Below are 26,815 nucleotides of genomic sequence, written 5' to 3' on the forward strand. Positions count from 1 at the left end.
ATCATCACCCCTTCTCAGATACCCCCCTCTAGTGACGTGGGAGCAGAGAAAATTAATATAGGGGTATAGTCAAAACACTCTTGGCTTTAATAATAGAGTGGAGATGTTCTTGCATTATATATATCCTTAGTGAACATCTAATTTAAATGAAGTTATTTTGTTATTAGTCTAAAAATGAGTTTTTATGAATTTAATGTGTTTGATCAATAAATTCATATCACAGCAGCTAGCATAGTAGCATCAAACTCCAAAAGAATAGGAACGTATATGTAGGATGTATATAAGGAGACACAGTGACAGAGAAATGGAATGTATATTGTATTTCAAAGCATTTGCATTTTTTAACAGCCTTCAGAATTTACAAATATGAACGATTAAACTAAAATGTAATCTTTATGTACTCTAATAACCTGCATAAGAACTGCAGATGAATTGTAAACATTTTGTTGTCTGTTACATTCACAGCTAATTAATGTGCTGTGTTTCTTCAAATAAAATCAAATAAAAAGAAAAAATGCAAGTTTTTGGCATTTTGATTTAAAAAAAGAATGTCTGATTGTTCGGGCAGTGCAGAATTTATTTAGAACTCAGTTTGTGTCCAAACTCCTTTATGGTGTCTGAAGCTTTGCCTGCAGTTGTGCCTATAGCAGACTTTGTCTGCCTGGACACCTCCTCAGCAGCTGTGTGTATATACATACACCCACACACAGACATATAAACACAGGGAGAGAGTTCCTTTAAGGGATCATTTGCATATTCTTGAGCAAAACAGTTTCTGATTGTGATATACATGGTACGGCAAACATATAAATGAATAATTACATATTTTAAATGTCAAATTTTAATTTTGAATTCAAAATCTAAATTCAAATGTTTGATTTTAAACATTATGGCAATATAATAAAATAAAATGTCCAGCAGTATATTCAAATTCATAAACAAATAAATTGGAACGCTTCAAAATTCAAATTTTACATCTGAATAAGGTTTGAAATGATTGATTTTAGACATTAGGGCAAAAATACTGAAACAATAAAGCTGAGACTGTGGACACTCAATGATTCACACACACAAACCAGGTGCATCCACCCTTAAGCATATGTGCATCTTTATCTATAAAGATGTACAGTATATAACACAGACTCAGTGAGTTGGCAGCTCTCTCTTACCTATACTGGTAGATTCTTTGGAGGATTCTGCCACCTGGTGCACAGCATCTTGTGCTGCCTGCACCAAAATAACATGATCAAATATGCTGGATGTTTTTCAACACATTGACAAAGGTCTCTAAATTACTGCAACAAAATCCCCCCCCACCCCCCCAAAAACAAAACAAAACACGATCAACATTAAGGCATCCGTAAAACATTTTACTACTACTAATACTAATATTAATTAAAAACAAAAGTATTATACAATTCAAAATAATAATAATAATAATATAAATAATATATAATAATAATATATTTTTTAATTTCTTTTGATATATTTTAAACAAAAATTGTTACATTTTAAACTATTTTCTGTTTCTTCTATTGTAATATCTCATCTGATTTCTACTTATAAGTGTTTGCATAGAATTAAATAAAAAACAAAACATTTATAATTAATTAATTAAATCTAATAAAAGCTCTTTTGATGGTCAAAATGCTCACTCAGTAGTACTAAAATTCCATATGAGGTCAAAACTGATATTCTTTCCTAAACTGAAAATTAAAGGCACCTTAAGTCACAGCCCCAATGGGCCCTGTATAATCATCAGTACCTGCACTGTCAGTAACACCTTTAGTGGCTGACTGTGTGGTGTTCTTCAGACCCTCCAGAGACTTCTTAAAGGAAGCCATGATTCTGACCACATACACTTACAGTCCTTCTGGCCCTGTGTGAAATTGACACTGCCAGTGGTGGGCCCTTAAATACCCTCTGCTCCCAGAGGGCACCACATTTCCTATGATTACACATACTAATCCATCAATGGTGTCAGGCTTATGCAGGTATTCCAGCTATGAGGTGTCTGCCATTGCACTTCACCCATTCTGCTTGGCTCAGCATTTGTGTAGAGCACTATGTTCTCTTCTGGAGACACAGTCAGACATCTTGTTGTTAAGGGAGGGGAGAGAGGGCAGGAATGGGGCGTCTCTCCTTGTGTTTGTCTCTCTGGGTACAATATCTGTCAGCAAGCCTATTTAAAACACATTAAATCTATTATATTATCATTCAAAAGTTTCTCATAACCTTTTGATCTAAAGGCTTATGCACAAATGCTTAAAATTAGTTTTGTAAACAAATATAAATTGAGCTGATATGTAAATTTCATTGCAAAAGTAAAATTTTTAATGTAATTATTATTATCATGATTATTATTGTTGTTGTTATCAGTAGTAGTAGTATTTAATAATGAATAATGAAATAATTTTTGTCCCAACATACTATAACTCCCAAACTTCCATTTGTGTTATTTCAAAGTTTTTAAGACTTATTTTAAATTATTTTTTTTCTAAAGTGTGGACAACAGTAGTAATAAAGAATGAGGTATGTCCAAACTTTTGACCAGTAGTGTACACACTACTAATAGGGTTTTCCCCTAATGTGGTGTAAACAGACCTCTATAATAATATATAATAAGAGGAAATTGGATGGTGTTTATTTATTTATTTATTTACAGAGGATTCACTTGTCTTGAATGACTCAGAAACCTTAATATTGACATTTCCAGCATTGTAAAGCACATATTGACCTGACATCCATAAACATTTCAAGACACATTTACACTAACTTCTCCAGTACACAAACGCATACATACACACAAACGGATACAAATTGCCCAATTCTAACAAATAATCCACTGGAATGATATCACAAGCAACTATAAAGTTACAACGTATAAAACTCGTACTTCAAAAACTTTAAATAAATAACTTCAATATTAAATAAAAAAGAAGAAAAATAAAATCCCACAAACAGGCATTGCACACAGCTATATATAATATCATATTTACCCAAAGATATTTTAATCCCCAATATGCTATTGGAAGATCCGAAACATCTATTACACATATAGAAATGCAGGTACACAAGTACAAAGAGTCACGATGGGGAACAGGTCTCGTTTCATTGGGAGGGAGACAAGGAAACGAGACAGAGCACCCCCCCCCCACCCCCACCCCGGCAGTCAGCATAGAGCTACATCCAAGACATTACCGTCAGAACATGACATTTACAATATATCATAATAAAAGTATATATCTGATAGGAAGAACATTTTTCGGCAGGATTAACTGGAATATATATCTGTGTTTTTGTACTTTTTTGCAACAGGGATTATTGTAATGAGTTTAGGGTTTGTACTTGTTATTGATAGAAACTTTTTGTGCTGCTGGCTGAACTTGGGCTTGGAATGTGATGTTTACGCCTACTGCTCATAATCTTGGTTCTCCTGTAAGCAGAAAAAGAAATATTACACTTTTAAATGGGTCATAGCATACATTTTCATCACACACTACTTTAAAACATAGCAGGAAATCTGCATGGCTGCAGAGGTATCTGGTAATACTGTTCCCTTTGTTAAGGGTTATAATAGGATTCATTAATGACTCTTTAAGTCACATACACATGCATTTTGCACTCAAAAGAATGACTTTCATGCAATACCTCCCAAATAGTAAATAATTTTTCAACATATTATAAATTCTTAATAACACTTATTCAACATTAATTACCTATGAAAATGTACCTTAATGTAAAGTGGACGTATAGAAAGCATTTTTTAAGGAGCTACCAACATTAAAAACCTATGAACATAAAGTTCAGCATGGTATAATGGTGATCAGGCTTTATTATATTAAATATGCTGTGAATGAGCATGAAGATCAGAATTGTTTTTTTTTTTTTCAGAGGACTATAGGTAACTAGGACTAGGTAAATTGAGTAGCAAAATTTTTTTGACATCAATGTGACAAGGAAAGAGACAACACAAGAAAGTGCAGACATTACAGTAATAAATATAGACACAAAGTGTACTGTTGCAAAATGACATAATCCCTCTTTTTAATCTCACCAAAATAGTCTACTTTTGCTGCAATGTGGCAAAAATCATGAAGTTGGGCATTTTTTTGTTTTTGATTAATATAAATATGAATAAGTGTATTTATTAAGCATTTATAACATGCAAGTTAAAATGGTCTCTTTTTGGCAAGTATTGCATGAAAGTCGTCTTTCTATTCATGCTGTTAAATGCTTATAAATTATTTATAATGCATTTGTAAATTACTTAGAAGACTTAATGTATGCCTTTACAACCCCCTTAAAAAAGGGAACATTAATGTAAAGTGATTCTTTTGTGTTTGTGTCTTTTACTTGTTACATAGGATCTTATCAGCTATACTAATTAAAATATTCTGATCATTAGATTTTTTTTTATATAAATTTTTTTTTTTGTGTTAGAAACATGTGAAGCAGTTATACTGATTTTAAATTAATATTTTACAAATAACAATATAATAGAAATTCTATATTTATACATCAAGTTCTATTTATAACTTGATTCAATGTAGGTGACTATTATTTGTCTTCCTATGCACCTGATACAACTGGACTTTATATGGACACCTAAAGCAAAGGTTTTCCATTACCAATGCCATTGATGCCATTCATAAATTAATCAGTCAACCATGATTAATTTATTCTGTAGCCTAAAGTATCCAGTAAATGCAGCAGTTACCGTGACAAAATCAGTAGTATTTTAGATCTTATCATACCGGCCACCATTAGGAGAGACCACCCTAATTTAACTTTTTTCTGCCACTGAAATGACTGGAGTCTTCATCTAATGTGAGTGTATATTGTTTTAAACATATTTGTCAGAATAACATTTAATTTCTTTGAGTTTAAAACCTTTTTAAGTCCACTTATTAGGCAGTGCACCTTTATGTCACGTGACCCATCCTACATCTAATAATGTTCCTCATTATTTTTGTCCTCTGCAGCAGTTTCTTTCTTCCCCAGCAGAGAGAAGCTGATGCTTTCAGATTAGGCTAAGCGGGCAACAGAATTCTCAACGATTTATTTAATGAATATAATTATCAAAACATGCTGGACTTCTATTAGCATAGAATCTCAAGATACGCAAAGTCTTAAATGTCAGTATCATTATCAGATGGCCTTGTTTCCCTGTGTGCTAGATCACAGACATTGAGAATCAACTGGAAGCACTGACATGCACGGAACAGGGGCAGCAGGGGTCTAAGTTCATTCACAAATATAAAGGTGCTCTTTTGGTCATCCAGAAAAAGGGGAGACATTTTAATAATTAAATTAAAACAGTTAAATAAAACAAAATTTAAATCTCGTCATAATCTCACAATAACAGTTCTAATGTGTTATTATTAGATTTCTTTGTAAATCTCGGGCGTATTAAAGAAAATTAAGCAGAGGTGCCTTTAAGAGTGCGTGCTACAGCAGATCGGGGGCGGATTCCAATCACAAGTGATCCTCCCTATGCCCTATACTCACTCCGAACTGCAGACCCCCAAGTAGGTACTCTGATGGAAACATGGCATTACTGTACAAATGTACCCTTCGCTAACAGTCTTGTGGAATGGCCCTCTGAGAAAATATTAATTTTCTCACATTCGTTTTGAACGAGCTTTCGAGTGGTGTCCCCTCCCGCAGCAGTGTCCTTCAAGGAAGCAAAAAATGCCGTTTTGAATTCGCCCCGGAACATCAAAGTGCCGTTACCTCAGATGAGTAACAGGTCAGATAAAAAGTCCGCTTCATGTATTGTGTTACAAGTTCATCAAAAGAATAATACTCGATTGCTACCAAATTTCCGACATCGCGTACCACTAGTGTAGACAGATTTATTAATTATAATGGGAGTGGTCACGTCGCTTTCAGTTATATAAATTCAATTAGTCTTTTATAGAATATTGCTCTATTTTATAGAATTCTGCAGCTAACTGAAGAAGCTGTCAGGTTCAGCTAAAGCCAGTTTGATTTTGTTGAAACTAATAAGCCATTAGACTAATCACTTTCAGAAAAATAACATTAGGCTTCCACAGTACCACCGCTCCCTATACGCATATTACGCAGTCTGCGTAGGGCACCAACACCCTAGTGGCGCACCATCATATCCTAGGGGGGCACCAGAAACTCCATTGGCTGCCCTTACCCGCATGCTATACATTATTCAAGGACCCTGTAGCATCCGCGGAACACAGTCGAGCTCCTTGTGCTCGCACTTTCTCATCGCGCCTTCGCACCACGCACCACGTTACCAGGGCAATGCCATGGTACTGAATGATTGATCATGTTCATATTTCATGATAGTCTCATGGTACTCCAAGGTACTTTAAAAAATACCATGGTCATAAACATGGGGTTATCACAGACCATGTCTGAAAATAAACAAATAAACAAGTGTAATACCATGGTGTTTTTGGTGAAAAATATACTGTAACAGAATAGGCTTTTATTTGTGATAAAGCAAAAATGGAAAAAAATATGTACAGTATATATATATATATATATATATATATATATATATACACTATATTGCCAAAAGTATTCGCTCATCTGCCTTTAGACGCATATGAACTTAAGTGACATCCCATTCTTAATCCATAGGGTTTAATATGACGTTGGCCCACCCTTTGCAGCTATAACAGCTTCAACTCTTCTGGGAAGGCTTTCCACAAGGTTTAGGAGTGTGTTTATGGGAATTTTTGACCATTCTTTTTGACGCATTTGTGAGGTCAGACACTGATGTTGGACGAGAAGACCTGGCTCGCAGTCTTCGCTCTAATTCATCCCAAAGATGCTCTATCGGGTTGAGGTCAGGACTCTGTGCAGGCCAGTCAAGTTCTTCCACACTAAACTCGCTCATCCATGTCTTTATGGACCTTGCTTTGTGCACTGGTGCACAGTCATGTTGGAACAGGAAGGGGCCATCCCCAAACTGTTCCCACAAAGTTGGGAGCATGGAATTGTCCAAAATCTCTTGGTATGCTGAAGCATTCAGAGTTCCTTTCACTGGAACTAAGGGGCCAAGCCCAGCTCCTGAAAAACAACCCCACACCATAATCCCCCTCCACCAAACTTCACAGTTGGCACAATGCAGTCAGACAAGTACCGTTCTCCTGGCAACCGCCAAACCCAGACTCATCCATCAGATTGCCAGATGGAGAAGCGTGATTCGTCACTCCAGAGAACGCGTCTCCACTGCTCTAGAGTCCAGTGGCGGTGTGCTTTACACCACTGCATCCGACACTTTGCATTGCACTTGGTGATGTATGGCTTGGATGCAGCTGCTCGGCTATGGAAACCCATTCCATGAAGCTCTCTACACACTGTTCTTGAGCTAATCTGAAGGCCACATGAACTTTGGAGGTCTGTAGCGATTGACTCTGCAGAAAGTTGGAAACCTCTGCGCACTATGCGCCTCAGCATCCGCTGACCCCGCTCTGTCATTTTACGTGGCTTTTTACGAGTTGCTGTCATTCCCAATTGCTTCCACTTTGTTATAATACCACTGACAGTTGACTGTGGAATATTTAGTAGCGAGGAAATTTCACGACTGGACTTGTTGCACAGGTGGCATCCTATCACAGTACCACGCTGGAATTCACTGAGCTCCTGAGAGCGGCCCATTCTTTCACAAATGTTTGTAGAAGCAGTCTGCATGCCTAGGTGCTTCATTTTATACACCTGTGGCCATGGATGTGATTGGAACACCTGAATTCAATTATTTGGATGGGTGAGCGAATACTTTTGGCAATATAGTGTATATATATATATATATATATACAAGAAAATGGTTAAATACTCAAAAAGCAAAGAAATTAAGTATTCATAATTACTACTCATTCAAAAAAGAAAACAAAAAAACAATCAGTGCCCTTTTTTATCCATCTGCCCCTGTCCCTGCTAAGGTCTGTGCACGTCACTGACTGGAAGAGCTCTTCTCCTCCACAGGGCAGGGGGAGCCTCCATCACTACCCACAGTGCAACAGTGTTTTTGACGTCACCACCACTCCCATCCAAGCAGATCCAGCATGGCAGTGAGGTAATGAGCAGGCAAACAGAAGGAGGGGGAAGGGGAATAGAGGAAGAGGAGGAAACAGAAATACACTACACAAGGAATCCCACCATGTCTGTGTCTACCGATGACACGTTTAAGAAATGAATGTGATAATAAATCTCAGGGGTTAGATTAGATATTATAATGCTGGGGAAAATAGACATAATTGAAAATTTTATAAAAATAATTTAAAACATGTATACATTATTATGTAAGGGATAATGTTACTCAGCCAGGATCCTGTATCACCCTGAAGGGGTGTATTATGTGATAATAATCGGCTGACTGTGCATTACCCTGTTTATTACTCAACTACTTGCCAAATTAATAAATAAATGGACATGAAATATTGATTAGAGTTAAAATTATTTTATTATTATTTTTATTATATCATACAGTCAAATGGTCCTTATACAAAAATATTTGACCATAAAATGCTGCAATTGGCCAATTAAAATTACGTATTTCATAGTGGAGTATACTAAAATATATATAGAATGCAAATATGCAATACGAACATCCCCATAAATAACACCTATGATTGTAACCAAACATATTTAAAACGCTGGAGGAATTTATACTGTAAGTCAACATTTATTCAAGACTACTGAAGGTGGAGTTAATAGTATTAGTATAATAGTATAGTATAGTATAGTAGAGCAGAGCAGAGTATAGTATTGTTACAAAAGTGTTGTAGTACTAGACATGTGCTATCATAAAATAACGGGGTGTGTGTGTTTTTGCATCTTGTAGATAGTGACTGTAAGGCTGATTTTTTAATTAATTTGACTATTTTGATATTACACCATCAGCCTATAAAACCACCCATATCATGTTGTTATAACTGTATATAAATGATTTATAATGCATTTGCAATTGACTTAATATTCATTATCAAACACCTTTATAAACCCTTAACAAATGAAACATTAATGTAAAGTGTAACCAGTCATCCAGATGATTCATTTCCTTCTCTGCCTTTTTCTTGTTTCATAGGATCTTATCAGCTATACTAATATAAATCTTCTGATCTTAGTTTTGCATTATTTTATTTTTTTTGACCATAGAATGCTGCAATTGTCCAATCAGAATTAAGTATTTCAGAGAGGAGTGTACTAAAATATAAATAGAATGCTGCAAATTTGGAATGATAACATCCCACTATATAACACCGATGATTGTTACAATGAATTGAATTTAGAATGTTACACCATTAAAAAACCCATATCAGTAGACCACTGTTCATAGAGTTGTATGCTGTGAGCAGTGATGTTCTCACCTGCTGGGTTTCGTCATATGTTTGTCCCTCTGGGTCCATCAGAGCTTCTCCCATTGGCTCCTCAGTGGCCTCCTGACCAAACTCAGGCTGTGAATGCACAAATGAAAGCACATATTGTTTTCAAAAACCAAAAATGCAGACACATTTGGCCACCTTCCATTATACAAACCTGCATTAGCACTATGAAACAAAAATTAGGCATGTATTACACTAATAGGATCACAATTATTTAAAACAGCACTATCATGGAGAGGGTAATTTTGGCACCTGTCTGGTTGTGCTGTTTACTGTCTGTACAGTATATTAGTGATGCATCTGCTAGTGCGCTTCTGTTACACGTTATATGTTCAGATGTGCATAATAAATATTTTATCAACCTCCATTTTATGGCATGCCACAGAGAGAGAGAGAGAGAGAGAGAGAGAGAGAGAGAGAGAGAGAGAGAGATTCTCATTACCTACATAGATTTTCTTTACAGTTCTGGGTCACAAAGAGGTTTATTTTTAAACTGGGCTATCACAGTCAATTAAGTAATATGTCAGTCATCTATAATTGTAATAACATAACCACTCAAAACCTTCATGTCAATCAAACTACAAGCCCTACAAACAGCCATATGGGTCATTCTTAAGAAACTTTGTCATTGGTACTTGAACGCTTGTATGATTTTTTAATTTATTTTCATATATATAATTTCATTTGAAAAGGTTACTGTCAGGTTCCCAACACTCTTGTCAAGTTTTTATGTAGTGTCGGGATCCTGTCACCTATGTTCTAGTTTTTGTTTTGGTCCTTTGTGTGTTTTTCTTCTCCATGTGCTCTGTCTCGTGTCTTGACTCCACCCCCCGTAAGCCTTGTTATTTGTTCAATTGCTCCACCTGCCCTCCTCGATTGCCCTCCTGATTTTCCTCTCTCTATATTCTCCTTCTGTATCTTGTCTTGTGCTGGAGTCTTCCTCTATGTTTTCTTCTTCTAGTCCTTTATGACCTGCTCAGGGCAAGGACCTCCACACTGCATAACTCCTCCTCTTTGTCCATGCCACACCTTAGCTCAGGTACACTACGAGCCAAGCTTCGCAGAAGAAGGAGGACCACTGCAGTTCTCCTATAGGCGCCCATCCTCACTGCAGCCCCCTTGGAGGGGCCCGTCCTCACTGCAGCCCCCCTGGAGGTGCCCACCCTGTTTGCTGCAGCCCCCTGGAGGTGCTCGTCCTCTCTGCAGTCCCCCTGGAGATGCCCATCATTGCCGCAGCTCCCCTGGAGGTGCACATCCTTGCCGCTGTAGCACTCCTGAAGTCACTCAAACTCGCTGTTGCAGCCTCCTGGAGGTGCCCGTCCCAATGGCTTCCCTCATCCACCCTCCCTTGGTTACCACCTGTCCCTGCTTCTGCTCTAGAGCTGCAAGACCCTTTACCCACTCTGATCCTGCCTGACCTCATCCCCACAGAGCCGCTGACCTTCTTCCTGCTCTGATGCTGCCAGACTTCATCTGAATTCTGGAGCCACTCTCTTAGGTTTCCCCTCCCACCCTCCCATGGTCTCTTGCCCTCCAGCCTCACCAGCACTCCATGGTCTTCAGTCTTGCTGGAACCAACTTGGTCTGTTCCTTGTCTTTCTGCTCTGCTGGCCCCCGTTTGGTCAGTCCCGCCAGGGCCCCCTGGTCAGTTCCTTGCCTTTCTGCTTTGTCGGTCCCTCTGGTTTGCCCCACCAGCATCCCCCTGGTCTGTTCTCTGCCTTGTTTTGTTTCCTGTTCCCTGTTTTGCTTTCCTCGGTTTTGCCCTCTAATGGGAGTTTTGGTTTACTGCCCTGTTTGCAGCTGTCTGTGACTTATGTTTTTTGTTTTTTGCATCTTGTTATTGTGCTTTGTTTTTTTACCCTTAATAAAATACTTTGTGTTTTTGACTGTCCACGTCTGGGTTCTCCACGCTTAATCTGACAGTTATGGCAGAACTCTCTAAAAAAAAAAAAAAAAAAAAAAAAAAATTTGTAGTTACACCCTTGAAAAGTACTAATAGTTATTAACTGTTACTAGCCCTACACGACAACTGGTCAAAATAACAACAAAAAGATGCAGTGTTTTCAGACCTCGAATAATGCAAAGAAAACAAGTTCATATTCATGTTTAAACTTAGGAAGATTATATATATATATTATACAGGGTTGGGAAGGTTACTTTTGAAATGTATTCCACTACAGATTACAGAATACATGCTGTAAAATGTAATTTGTAACGTATTTCATTAGATTACTCAAGGTCAGTAACGTATTCTAAACTTTGGATTACTTCTTCAGCACTGGTAGATTTTTTTCACTTGTTTTGACTATAAAAACTCTGCCAGTACAGTAAGACAAAATACACAAGTTAAAAATACATTCTCTGAAAAACATAAATATCTTATGCAGTGTTGTTTCTAAAACAAGATAAATAAAATTGATCTTGTTTTAAGGATTTTTAGATATTTTTACAGGAAAACAATAAAAAAATATTATCAAGAATAAGATTTTTGCCTTAATATCAAAGGTCTTACTAGAAAAAAAGAAATTATAATCCAGTGTGAATTTTCATTTTTTTCCTCTCTCCTTTTCTCCCCAATTTGTAACGCCCAATTCCCAATGCGCTCTAAGTCCTCGTGGTGGCGTAGTGACTTGCCTAAATCCGGGTGGTGGAGGACGAATCTCAGTTGCCTCCACGTCTGAGACCGTCAATCTGCGCATCTTATCACGTGGCTTGTTGAGCACGTTACCGTGGAGACATAGCGCTTGTGGAGGCTTCACGCTATTCTCCGCGGCATCCACGCACAACTCACCACGCCCCACTGAGAGTGAGAACCACATTATGGTGACCCCAACGTGAATTTTCTTGATAAAAAAAATATGATCGTGTCTGGTAACGTGCATGTAAAATGGCTAGAAATAGTATTTTAGCTTAGCGTAAAGCTGACACTTTACACAAGGTTTATTTCTATTTCTTCTGCTCCAAACTTACTTCAAACTTACTTCTCTGTCTGCTCGTATGAATGTAACACATCGTAAGAAAGTGTTTCACCGCTGTTCAAATGCACTTTGGATCGTATCATTTATATGTATAAATGTTTTCCATCTGAAAGGACTAAATATTAAATGAAACAAATGACAATAAAATGCAAAGTAATCTCTTCAGTAATCAAAATACTTTTTTAGTGTAACTGTATTCAAATTACCAATGATTTAAATTGTAACTGTAGTGGAATACAGTTACTTATATTTTGTATTTTAAATACGTAATCCCGTTACATGTATTCCGTTACTCCCCAAAACTGTATATATATACACTACTGGTCAAAAGTTTTGAAACACTTGACTGAAATGTTTCTCATGATCTTAAAAATCTTTTGTTCTGAAGGCGTATGCTTAAATGTTTGAAACTGGTTTTGTAGACAAAAATATAATTGTGCCACCATATTAATTTATTTAATTATAAAACTAAAATTTAATTAAAAATAAAAAAGTTTTTGAAATTGATGACTTGGACCAAATAATAAAAAAAGCAGCCAATAAGTGCCCAACATAGATGGGAACTCCTTCAATACTGTTTAAAAAGCATCCCAGCGTAATACCTCAAGAAGTTGGTTGAGAAAACACTGAGTACATGTCTGCAAATTCTAGGCAAAGGGTGACTACTTTGAAGATGCTAAAATATAACACAGTTTTGATTGTGGATTGTGGATTTTGTTTAGTCACATCATAATTCCCATAGTTCCATTTATGTTATTCCATAGTTTTGATGACTTTATTATTATTCTAAAATGTGAAAAAAACAAAACAAAAAACAAAACAATATATATATATATATATATATATATATATATATATATATATATATATATATATATATATATATATATAATAAAGAATGAGTAAGTGTTTCAAAACTTTTGACCGGTAGTGTGTGTATGTATATATATATATATATATATATATATATATATATATATATATATATATATATATATACATTTATACCATGGTCTGTTCGAATAATCAATGCTGATTGGCTGGAATGCGTATGGTTCAAACTGTTGAATGCACAGGTAGTTCCAGTCAGTTTTAATCACTGTTATAATGCATCTACTCTGCTGTCCTCCATCATGAGACATTGCAAGAGTTTAATGCCTCTGTTCAAATCACCTTCGGATGCGAATTTAGTCTCAGAGCTAGAATTAACCATCACATCACAAAACAACATCATCAAGTGCAGTCTTTGTTCTTAATTTGTTTTATTTTATCCCCTTTTCTTCCAATTTGGAATGCCCAATTCCCACTACTTAGTAGGTCCTTGTGGTGGCGCAGTTACTCACCTCAGTCCGGGTGGCGGAGGACAAGACTCAGTTGCCTCCGTTTCTGAGACCATCAATCTGTGCATCTTTTCATGTGGCTCATTGTGCATGGCACTGCGGAGACTCCACATGTGGAGGCTCATGCTACTCTCAGCGATCCATGCACAACTTACCACACGCCCCATTGATAGCGAGAACCACTAATCGTGACCACGAGGAGGTTACCCCATGTGAATCTACCCTCCCTAGCAACCGGGCCAATTTGGTTGCTTAGGAGACCTGACTGGAGTCAGTAAGCACGCGACTCCAGGGGTAGTAGTCAGCGTCAATACTCGCTGAGCTACCCAGGCCCCCATGCAGTGCAGTCTTAAATTCAACTGTGAAGTGCTACAGGAAACACAGAAAAGACAGTAGTGTTCATCTATCAGCCCTGTATTAATCACTCATGTGCTTGTGAGTATGGTTTGACATTCATCTGTTTTGCACAGAGGGGGAGAGAAGGTAACCAGGACCCATCAAATGTGTCTTTCGCTGTCCGGCAAGATGAGGCAAGACAATGTATATATTAATATGAAAAAATAATCTGCACTGCTCAACATGTGCTGCTAGAGCTAACAGCTAGAGGGAGCCCAACTTTCACGCATCGCTTACTGAAGCAATGTATGGATGGAAACTGTTTCATTCAGATCCAAAGCCTTTTGTGGTGTAGTAATCGTGCAAGGCCACATCACGATTTCATTCATTCAGTCAATCAATCTTGCAGCCTTAATGGATCCCATATAGATGTCTCAGGGCTTTACAGGTTTAGAGTGTTTTCGATGATTTTTCTCCTCATCATGAACAGTAAGTGGTACTTTTACAATTGTCACATCAGCAATGTGGTTTTTTATTCATTAATGTGAAAATGACAAAAAATAGGAATTAAATATGTTCTGAGGAGTGCCAACCCTTTTACATTATGTTGCAATTATTATTTCTGGATTGAGTATTGACATTCACTGTTTTTAAATAGTGTTTGGTCTCCAAAAAACTGTCAAATTAATCGCACTACTTTATTTCTGTGTCTGATTTAGAACGGGCAGAACTCTAGATCTAACGACATGTAGATCAAGTTAACTGTTATTGTTATTCTTGCAGTCAAAATATTCACTGTAAAAATCAATGACAGAGGTAACTAACCAATGTGCATATATATATATATATATATATATATATATATATATATATATATATATATACTGTATAAATTGGAAATAATATTTATGGATGTATATACAGTATAAAGTATATGTACTGTTTATAAAAAGCACAGCATAGGACAGTGAAAGCATTTTAATTACATGCAAATTGTCTAGTATTCAGATGATAAACAAACATTTAAATATATATATATATATTCTTTTGCATTACGCACTTAATAAAGTTAAACCTGTCAATTGCATTCAGTATCCTTTTATAGTAAATCATAGAGACAGACATAAAATGTAAAACCATTTCGTCAGAATGACCCACATAAAATTAATACTATAGACCATGTTCTGGAACAAAAACACACAAACAAATAAATCATACAGCAGCACAGGCAGAAACACACAATCTCTGACCACCCACATACTGTTTAGTCACATACTCCAAAACCATTAAACTACACACTTCAACGGGCCATCTACACACTATTCTTGCTATGACAATAGCTGTTGGGATGATATCTTACCTGAAGGACTAGAGCTTCAGAATTGATGACAGTGATGTCATGTTTCTTTTCTTAGCTCACAATGTACAGCAGGCTTCACACACACAACTGTAAATACTACAAGCACATATGCTGCAAGCTTCTTATGTTGATTCTATCTCTAAGTGATTTATAAGATTACCGAGTCACCACAAGGGACAAAACAAATTTTTAAGCCTGTTGGGGAAAATCAGAGGAAGACCACACCTGAAAATCTGTCACTACTACTACTGCAAATTCTGTTCATACTATATTAACCCTGAGTGCTTTGAAACTACCAATTTGCAGAAACTTTAAGGCATTGTTCACCCAAAAAGGAAAATTCTGTTGTCATTTTCGTATTGCATGAAAGAAAGAAAGTCAAATTGGTTTAGAACAGCATTTGTGCGACTAAATGATAACAGAATTTTCATTTTTATTTTTGGGTGAATTATCTTTAAGTAAAACTGCCAAAGTTTGAAGACTGGCTGACTTCTCCTCCCATAGAGCATTTTTAAGTACCTCGCAAAGTGCTTTGCGACCTTGGGCAAGGTCGAGAGAAAGAAAGAGAGAGAGAGAGAGAGAGAGAGAGAGAGAGAGAGAGAGAGAGAGAGAGACGGATGGGGGGAAGGGGAGTTGGGCTCAATGGAACAGAAAGACAAGACATGATATTCCCTGTGGGATGAGTGGCCCACCATTATGTGTCATGTGTATTGATGTGGAGGTGAATGTGTGTGAGGTGTACCACTCTCTCATAGATCTCCAGTCCTTTTTTCTGCTATGACATCCAATGATATTCTTCCAAGTAGCATTTAATTCTAATGCAATAAACCATAACTATATCTGGGGGTCATATACATTGCGATAATTCCCAGATAACAAAATATCTGTCCAATGTTCTGCCTGAGAACTTGAAAATGTGCTTCTTAATTACTGGTAACTGTTTTTTTTTCTTCAAAAAACATTATTTAATATGACTGAATCAAACTGGTTTGGTTACACCAATGAAAGTAATATTTAATTGTCAGATGAGGTAGAAATAGCTCTGCATATTGTCACTTTTAACAGAGGTTTTATCAACCTTTTGAAAAAAGTGCAATAAAATGAGTTTTGTCAGATAAAAGGACATACATTCATGTCAGTGGGGAACTCGTCCTTCTTCACCAGGCCGGTGGCTGCAGCGATATTTCCTGCCCCAGACATCACAGCTCCACCCAGCTGAGAGGCCTGTTCCTTTGTCTTCTCCGCCACTGACCAGAGATAAATTAAAACACATTTTAATCACTGACACAACCAATTTCAACACAGACACATCAATCACGGATTCAATGTTTAAAAAACAGAAAAAAGAAATGGCAATAATTGGGAAATAAGTATTTTGGGCAGTGCTTTACAGCTTTTAAATTAGTCTGCATATATAATGCATTATAAAGCTATACTTATTGTAGTATAATGCATATAGTCCCATATAATACACACTGCAATGCACTGTAACTTTAAAGAGCATAATGCATTAAAATACATTATTGACGCCCTTGTACATTATTAGCTATATCATATGTTAGTAAAATGTTTACCTGACAAATTAAGTTTCACCAATAAAGTAGTTTTTTATGTGTTCATATAAGTAGAAATTAAGTAGAAACAGATCACTGACATAACAATTGCAAGTTACCACTTTTCAGTGTATTGTGAATGGAGTTACATTTATTTCTGAGAACATTTAACTGATTATAGGCCATTATGATTGCATTAAAGTGCATTAAGAATCTCTTTGTAATTTATTATAAAGGTTTCAAGTAGTGTTACTGAATTTGGTAAGGGGTTCGGAGATATTGTGTTCATGCAATAGCAGCAGAAATATGTTATATGAATTTTCTTGTTTTCCTGTTTCCTATTATAGCACACGAAGACATGCTATAACACATGAACTTAATTGCTGATCATGTGTTTTAATGCATTATATTCTTAAAAGTACAGCACAGAACTGTGGTTACAGTTATTTACGAGTCAATGTGAATGCATCATAGTGCATTAATATGCTCTTTACAATGCATTACATAGGTCTAGACATGCTTTAAGTACAGTGATAAAGAACTGAGTTTGTGACAAAGTTTAGAGATATTGAGATGAGGAGGACAATGGCAAATCCCATCTGTCCAACACAGTCCTTGAAAATTTACTTCTGAAATATCAGCCAGGCTCAGAACTATTTGTCCCGGTTCCACTTTGTGGCTGCACACATGCCCTTTGAACACATTAAATGAGACGTATTCATTATTTACAAGACACTGCAGAATCACCTTACCTGTTGCAACACTGTCTTTGGTCTTGTTGCCTGAAAGCACAATAAAGAATAATATAAAATCATTTGCACATCCTAAGACGATATTGAAACACAATTAAATTAGTCTTCAGAAGGAAACGTGATAAGGCTGTAAGCAAGTACATGATAAAGACAGGCAGTAAGTGTAAAGACAATGTGAAATACAAGGCTGGAACAGCCAGAGTAGCTTAATTTAAAGGTTAACTGAAAAATCATTAGAACTAATAGAAGCTGTATCTCAGACTTATCACTGTAACCACCCTGCGTGAGTGAACAAAAACTCACAAGTGTCTACTAGGAAAGGAGTTACTATCAGTCTCAGCATGTTTAATAGAAGAAAGAAGAAGGATTAAGAGAAAGAGGGTGAGTGAGAGAAGATGTTTTAACTGGAGTCATTAATCCATAGCTTTGGACTTATTACTGCTGGTGTGTTTTATCTACAATACTTCAGTGATTAAACCACAAATTTACTTCTTGAAGGAAGTAAGGTCTGGTCAAAAATGCACAGTGTACAAGAAGAATACTTTTTGATTAAAAAGGGTGATTATATTTGCTTTATTTGGTTATAACATGATCAAACAGGAAATCAACATGGTGCTTCCGAATGTTTAAGTACCCAGAAATCAACCCAATTCTCCTGAATTACTGACAAGTGTCATCCCCATCAGACATTTTTGCAACAATTCAAGTGTGTGCACCTTTCCACATGACACTACTGATTGCACTTTGCGCACAACCTCTGGGATACAGGGTGTGTCTCAATCAGCTCCTTAGCTCACTATGCCATGAATCAGTATATCGTAACATGAATTCGGGAACTGACAAGGGTGTTCATCCACTGAACATTGGGACACTTGTGACTCAATCACCTGCAACACGATTACGAGCTCGCGCATTCAAGTGCAGCTGTTATTAATCAGCAACATTGTGTATAAATGGACACTATCGCTCTTTTTTGCTGAAGATATTCAAATGTACAGTGTTATTATAACAGATAAATTACATAAATAAAGAAATAAAAATAGAAAGGAGTGTATTTTAAACCTTCTTTTAACAACTCTAATATTTAAAAGTTGGTTTCACTTTCATTGTGGATGACAGACAAACAACATCTCTTTTAAAGTGAAAATAAGACTTTGGCATTATATATTTATACTTGTGCTCATCTTCTAATGACTTAAGAGACTTCAGAAGACATCACAACGTTTCCGGTAAGGGAAGTGAGCAACGATGCTCCCTGGTTTTTAAGATGCATTGTGGGATTTTTTAGGGAGAGAACGTTTCAGTTCCCTGGAACGATTTTGCGAATGAGCCAGCCAAAAAAAGGCTGACTCCCTGATCAGTGCCCTGACTACTGAACTAGGGAGGTGATTGAGACGCATCCACAGGTTCTAGATGCAATAGAAACCAGGAAGCATTTGCGTTCACATAAATAATGTGAGCACCATTGTGAGGTTTCATTTTTGCTCTAAAAATTAAATTTTTACTCCCTTGATGTTAGTTTTAGGGTTGGGGTTTGAGTGTAGGGTTAATAAAATATGTGTTCCGGTTGACAACATTCTCAACTAAAAACAACTCACTTTACTACTTGCTTTTAGTGCCAATCTGTGGACATTTCACCTCAAAAACACTTCCAGCTTTGGACACTGGGGGCAGTCATTTAAATTTGAGTACGCACAAACTGATTTCAGCAGCAGAACTTTCGATCTACTGTTACCAAATGTACGAGATTTTTATTTATCCTAGAGCAGTGGTTCTTTAAATTTTTTGGTCATGTCCCCCTTTGAAACAAGAAAAACTTTCACTGAGAAAAGTAAGAGAAAAGTAACAGGTCCCACATGACAGCACTGTCTATGTGTTGTTTCGGTTGTGGCCCGAACCTCTGGACAATAATTTACACCTTTAATTTATTTTGAGTAATGGTACTGAAAAACTTTAATAACCACTGAAATAAAAACGGACCTAAGACACTTTAAAAAATGCCATTGCATGGTGCCCCCCTGGACGTGGTTAATTTGGCCCTGTGCAGGAGCAATATAATATACTGTATTTTAATTTACCTAAAAATTACATTTTCAGCCATTTACTCACCCTCGTTGTTCAAAACAAGTAGGACTTTTTTCATCCATGAAACACAAGATTAAGGGATGAAAGGATTGTGATTGTGGCTGTCCAAGCTCGAAAAGCATCATAAAAGTCGTCCATAACACTTGTGCCTTATATTTCAATTCTTCTGAAGTCATACAAAAGTGTTGTGTGAAGAACAGACCTAAACTGAAGTGTTAATTCACCTTTTCACCCATTTGAAACTGCCATGCACATGTGAACGTCTTTATTTACACACTCGCAGCTGTGTGGAATGTGTGAAAGTAAATTAGATTTGGGGCGCGCCCCACACTTTGAGAACCATTGTGCTAGGATGTTGTTGGTGGCTGCCAGGAGCTGCATGTGGTTGCTAAGATGTTTTGAGAAGTTTTTAGTGTGTTGCCTTGCAGTTGCAAGGGTGTTCTGGGTAGTTTCTAGGTGGATGCTTACTAGCCCAAGACACTGGCTCTAAGGGTATGTTCCAAAACTTAGTTAGCTACTTCGCTGTCTCCTGCCTACATAGGCAGCTGTCTTCTATGGCAGCCTCCTTACTGAAATAATGCCTCATAAGAGAGTGATTTGGAACACTCTAGAAAGACAGCAGCTTCATGCATCATTCAAATAGCGCTCCTCACGCACAGCACATGGGACTCCACCTGCAACTGATTTCAATACAGGTGAGGCGAGAGAAACGACACGATCCACTAATGAGCCTAAATATGCACGGCACACACACATTTTGGTTAAAATAGTCGGTTTTGTGTCATATGAAACTGTTAATTATTGATACTTTTCAGTATTAAATGGATTATAAGTATATTTATAATCAATTTCTTTCGCTTCGTCCACCATCTTGGATTTATTTTTCCACCGAGATCACTGGGATCGCCTACCTGGGGAAGGATACATATGATGCTACCTTAAAATTTGGCTAAAACAAGATATTTTAAGAGGCAGCATAATTATACCTACCTTTTGGAACAGCCTTTGCGTCGGGACATTCATCTCACGTTTTGCATTTCATAGAACTTAATATGCTTCTCATCTGATTAGCACATCTGTGTTTCATGTGTCGTGTGCACTTTCTCTGGAGCTTGCAAGTGCGCACAAGTTCAGCAAGATTCCTGATATTTACAGGAGAGTGCTCACACGTGCTACTTAATCATTTTTGACCCAGGAAAAACCCTGAGAAAAACATCTCCACAGAACGGGACGACTCCCAAACAAGTCAAGAAAATGAAGAAGCGCTTGTTATTAAATCAGGTGCGAAATATGTGGTGTTGGTTAACAAAACCCAACATGGAGCAGAAAAATATAATATAAAAACTGTGTTGCACAACGATAATCACTCATAATACAAGCAATTTGTTTAACCTCAAAATGAAGCACGCAAAAAATATATGAAAGCCAAAAGATGCGCTCTGCATTGATTCAGCTATATATTTTGTGTTTATATTTATTTTAAATGTGTTTTCTGCAAGTAGTGTTTACATAAGTTTTTATATTTTCTGCAAGAAGCATTTATTTTCATTGCATTTTTTTTTTTTTTTTTTACTTATGTATTATTCTCTGTTGTATTGCTTTTGGAGGACCTCTCGTTTCTGGAGGGAAGTTTAAAATAATATTGGTCAACAACATAGACTGAAATGTGGTATAATGTGAAATTTAGCATTAGGTAAGAATGATTTAAAACCAAGTTGTTTCTTTCTCTTTTATTTTTTGTACTTTGACTATTGTCAAGATCATTATAAGAGAACATTACAAGAGGAAATATTTTAAAGTATTTAATTCACTGACAGAATTACCCAAAAACAGACATTACAAAATTGTTTTTAAATACATAAGCCAATTCGTATTGATTTTTCCTCAAAAATGTACTATATCATGATATATATCGTTATTGTGATATAAAATTACTTATATCGTGATACAAGATTTTGGTCATATTGCCAACCTCTAAATATTGGTATAGTAATGTGATTCTATGAGACCAGATTGGATTTTATGGCCCATTTTACTGTCTGCCAGGTGACAAACGTTAAGTCTGACCGTTTAGAAAAGTAATAGCACACGTTTCCTCAACAAACCACATAATTCAAGGTATCATTCATGTCTGTAACACAAACAGTACAGGGCAAGTAACGTTTCAAAATGTATAACTTATGGTTAGGGGTTTGTTCAAATGAGCAATAGTAATATTGATGCTTGCCTTAGCAAGCCCCACTAAATGTACAGGCGGGAATATCCAGCTCAAAACAATAATGAGACTGCACGCATTGGAAACCATTTGGGAAATAAATGTGAAATGGACGGAAAATGCGAGTGGTGTAATATTGATGGGACAGAATGAGCCACTGTGACAGAATACAGCTACTTCTTCCTCAGATGGCTTGGTGGTACATGTGCATGAGAAAGTGCATGATGGTGCAGCTGCTGTCCAAGGAGGAAGGAGAACCTATCAGCAAACTGTCACCCCTCCTCCACACAGTAACACACAATCCCAGAAGGCCATTCAAACATAGCTACTCAGGGCACCATGGTTGTCCAGTGTAAGCACAGCAACTTTGTGTTCACTGAAAGGAAACGACAGCAACTGTTCAAAGCATAAAAAGCCACCGACAGGAAGATCTGCTATGTGTTCGTAAAGCAACCACAGATGAGCTGGAAAGATCTGGGCTAATTGTCTCTCCCTGGGATGCTGGTGGCACAGATGTGAGATTTTATGTGGAGGGATTCTATTATTCATTCATTTCAACGTCAAAACAGAGTATGAATGAAATTTGTCGCTAGGGATGATATGCTGGGCAGAACTTATGTACTTAAAGGGTACGTTAATTCTGTCATAATTTATTCCCCCTCATGTTGTTTGACTTTACTTTCCTCCGTGAAACACAAGAGGAGAAAATTTTAAGAATGTTGTCACTGCTCTTTCTCAGAAATAATAATGAATGGGGACTGAGGATGTCAGTTGCCTAAAATTCTGCCTAGCATCTCCTTTTGTGTTCCACAGAAGAAAGAAATTCATTCAAATCTGGATATCAACATGAGCAAGATGCACAAATAAAGACAATAAAAAAAAAATAAAAAATAAAAACTCCCTTTAAACAAAAGCGCCCTCTTAGTCTCCAAAGGCTCAATTACAGCAACTCGACAAACAAGATCAACTTCTCATCTTACTGATCAAAGCGCAGGGCATCAAGCAGACTCACCTATAATATTTTTTAGACATCCTTAAAAAGATATACTGTTTACTGTATTTCCCTTCTGTCAGCTCAGTTTTAATAGAATTTTGACAGTCATTGTTTTGTGTTTACATTCTGAGAGCACTTTGTCATCTGTGCTGTACACATAGAGGCCTGTGAGCTCATGGAATTGTGTGACATGTGGTCCGTAAGGCTTTTTTTAACCCGACAGGAGATCAGAGAGATGTTGGAGCTGCTCCAAAATCAACGATCTCATGCTGGTGCTATGGTTTCTCTCTCCAATAACGCGTATATTAATAAGGTGTCTTTTCTCTATGTATAGTTTGTTATGTTATTCTGTAACAAATCCCAGTCCAGCATCTTGAGTTCTTTTAATTTTACATATGTAAAATCTATGGATGAATAAGCAGGCCGTTTTAGTAAGCTATAAAAGAGAACAAAGACAAACTAAGAAATTCCCTCTAATTAATATATAACTATTGTTTGGGCATGTGTTTATAGGAAATTTTGGTTGGTACACCAAGGTCATATGTATTGTACTGTAATGAATATTGGCAATAAAGTCCAGTGATCTAGAGCGCTCTTACACCCCATAAATTTGCGCAATAGTTCACTGCCAATGGTGTTAATGAAATGGGTGGATGGCAAATAAAATTCACATTAACTGTTTTTTTGTTTTTTTCCAACATTAAGATTTTGAATTATTATATAATGAATATATAAGGGAAAGTGTATACAGTATTTTAGGTACTGTGACTGGTGACCATTTCTCTTGAGTTTTAAACAAATTTGAATGACTTTAAAGCATTCTTTTTTTTTTTGTTAATTTAAATAGTCCTGTGGTGTGACCAACACATTTATGAAAGTACAAAATATTCCCTGTTGTCTCTATATTAATACTTAATGAGGTCATGAAAACATCATGTCTAATAATTATACAAGAAATATAAAAATGTTATTTAAAAGTATAGTATGTCACATCACCCTGCAGTCAAAAAAACCCATTAAAAAAAGTATATGGGTTTTAATTAGGGCTGTCGATTTAACGCATTAATTTAGTGTGACTAATTATATGAAAAATATCGAGTTACAGACCAATCAATTAATTATGCCCCAGACCCTTAAGTAAATTCTGTAATAAGGAATGTTCCAACCATCGGAGCAATTCAAGCTTGATGTATCACCTTGATGTTTTTTGCGAAGCTGTGGCAGTAGGGGGCAGTCAGCGTAACCTGTACAGGCAACGCGGCTAGACAAACCAACTAGAACAACAAGAGCAGCCTTCCACAGTTGATGCACTCTTGCACTCAAAGACAGCTGGACCGAGCACAACAGAAAGCAGAGTTGTTAAGACACATTTCAAACCGCGCTTAACTTGACCAAGGTCCTAAAAACACAGCACGTACAACCAGAGACACTGAAAACTAGAGAATTACAACACAACCAAAATGAGATGCTCCAAAAGCGTCTGTCTGACATATGAGTACATTGACCAACAATTTAAAGTAGCGCAGAGGGAAATAGGCCAATAACAGGGTTGTGTTCAATGATATGGAAATAAAACAAACAATATTTTTACTTTTAAACCCAATTTTCATTTTGTCTAAATGCTTTCATTGTCTGGCGACACAATATATATACATGATGTAATGTATTTGAATCTAAATTATGGGCCTCATATTTATTATATATTTTATGTATAATTATTCTATTATTTATATACTGCATTATCTTTATTTGAGGGCCTTTTACACAAAATACTGATATGCAGTTAATTGCAATTGTAATTGATTGGCAGCCCCAGTTTTAATAAATAAAGGAATAATGAATAAAAGGGCTATACACTAAAGCACACCCTCAAAATACATTCAAGATCAGGTGTGCGTCGCAGGTCTTTTTTGATCGGATCATGAACAGCAGGGGGAATGAATGCAAATAATAAAATGCACAGCGAAGATAGCAAAATAAACAGGCTTATCAACTTTTACAAAAGAGGGGAAACATTTTAAATATCTTTTCTTGTGTCCGATCAAATTAAAGTAATTTTCTGTACAAACTCATCAATCACTTGGAAATCTGGCTAATACTAATTCATGCATTTATTCAATTTGTTTAGGTGTATGCACTTACATACTAATTAATACTCCTTAATAAGTAATGTTAATAATTTTGCATATAGCTGGGCCTATGCTGCTCATGGTAATAAAAAATTTTAATATTTTATTTTGGTTTACTTTTGTACAGTTTTGTGCTATATTGGGTTGCCACTTGATGTACAATAAATAAATAAATTCTGAAGCAAAAGCCGTTGAGAACTACTACTCAAGATTCCATGGCTCTTCAAGAAATACATATGATAAACGTAAGTGGCCTGGAAAACCCCACCCAATATCCCAACCAATCACAAAATTACACAATCATGCCTGAACCTATAACGATGCTCTAAGAAAAACTAGTGAAACAGATAGCAACCCCCTGCTGTCCCGTAGGCTTTATGCTTTGTGGTCCCTCCCACACGCACCGAGCTCGCACTTGATTCGTGATATGCATGAATTGAAAAAAGAGCATTATATGCATCGTGTCTTACCCACGAACATCACGCCTTCCTTGGTCTTCTCAGCAGCGACCGCAACGCCTTCCTTCGTTTTCTCTGCAGCCACAGCCATACCTTCTTTAGCTTTAGAAAACCCCTTCATAAAAACATCCATCTTGACCCCTCTGCGTCCAAGAGAGCAGTGTGAAAACAGATCAAAGAATGTTACATTGTATACGATGAACGTGGAATAAACTGAATTCGAAAGCAACACAGAGACGTGGTGCGCGCGCGCGCGTGTATATATACGCGCTCCTGTCAGTAGAACAATAAGTAGTCTAATTTCCCTCAAGCTTTAACCGTTATTCGCCAATCCATGCACAGATGTCAGTGTTTCCAACACGGTTTCGAAAGGGTTCATGTTTAAAAACTCTACTCTTATTTTACGGTGAGCACCTATGGGTTCTTAATTTATAGTAGATTCGCAAGAGACATATTTTAGGCTTGTGTAATTACATAAAAAAGGCACATACCTTTTTTGATTACTGTACTGTCTATAAATACACATGTTGTACAGCTAATAAACGCATCGATGTATTAAAAGCACTGCAATATGTGTCTACACAATCCTGGAAATGTTTCTAATAGCTATTATGATTATTCATACATTTTTATATTTTTTTAAATACAAAGAAGACGGTTCTTTTTCTTGCACTTCTTATAGCCTATACAATATGGTGTCACCTCTCACAGGAAAATCGCTGAACAATGACTTGGGTTAAATTAAATTACAAAACGCAACAATTGCCTGTTTCAGCATCAGGTTGCATATACATTTAGAAAGCAATGTTTTAATTTGATCACACCAGAACGCAAATGCTCGTTTTCCATCGACAGCTCGCGCACACGCGCATTTTTTGGATGTCCTTACACGAGCTCTCCGATGGTATTTTCACACGTCGTGCGATATCACAGCACGTTCACATAAAACGCTTTCATTTCAGCCTGGTGTAGATGTTTTATCATAATAAATAAATAAACAATAATAATAATTAAAAAAAAAAAAACCCTTACCTTTTAAAGCACCTTCTTCGTCCTTATGGTTCAATTGCGTAATAGATATATCGTTGAAGGAAATGTTACACTAAGATCTGAAGGTGGGCCTTCCTCTAGATGCGCTCAGCCAATCAGGAGAGGATGAGACGATCGACGCAGGTAATGGTATTGATCATGATGGGGGTGTCAGACCCCAGCTATAATGGCGATGACCAGTGTGCCATAGTAAG

General features: G+C 36.7%; 1 protein-coding gene across 1 annotated transcript; it reads right to left on the reverse strand.

Moving 5' to 3' along the window:
• Positions 1–2,637: 2,637 nt before the first annotated feature.
• Positions 2,638–26,815, reverse strand: LOC127418308 (beta-synuclein-like). Its single transcript, XM_051658849.1, has 6 exons — positions 26,604–26,815; positions 25,584–25,714; positions 17,691–17,720; positions 16,514–16,632; positions 9,357–9,443; positions 2,638–3,436 (listed from the first exon to the last, which is right to left on the reverse strand). Exons 2-6 carry the CDS (start codon positions 25,702–25,704, stop codon positions 3,413–3,415), a joined length of 381 nt encoding a protein of 126 aa, XP_051514809.1. The 5' UTR covers positions 25,705–25,714; positions 26,604–26,815; the 3' UTR covers positions 2,638–3,412.

Source organism: Myxocyprinus asiaticus, chromosome 27 (genome assembly GCF_019703515.2).
Source record: "Myxocyprinus asiaticus isolate MX2 ecotype Aquarium Trade chromosome 27, UBuf_Myxa_2, whole genome shotgun sequence".
NCBI classification, from domain to species: domain Eukaryota; kingdom Metazoa; phylum Chordata; class Actinopteri; order Cypriniformes; family Catostomidae; genus Myxocyprinus; species Myxocyprinus asiaticus.

Bases quoted from the DNA above. Each gene is read 5' to 3' on its own strand.
- LOC127418308 (XM_051658849.1), bottom strand. From the start codon at position 25,704: ATGGATGTTTTTATGAAGGGGTTTTCTAAAGCTAAAGAAGGTATGGCT. The intron at 16,633-17,690 runs GTAAGGTGATTC...ATCTCTGGTCAG, and splicing joins CAAAGACAGTGTTGCAACAG to TGGCGGAGAAGACAAAGGAA. The intron at 9,444-16,513 runs GTATGTCCTTTT...GTGCATTCACAG, and splicing joins AGTTCCCCACTGACATGAAT to CCTGAGTTTGGTCAGGAGGC.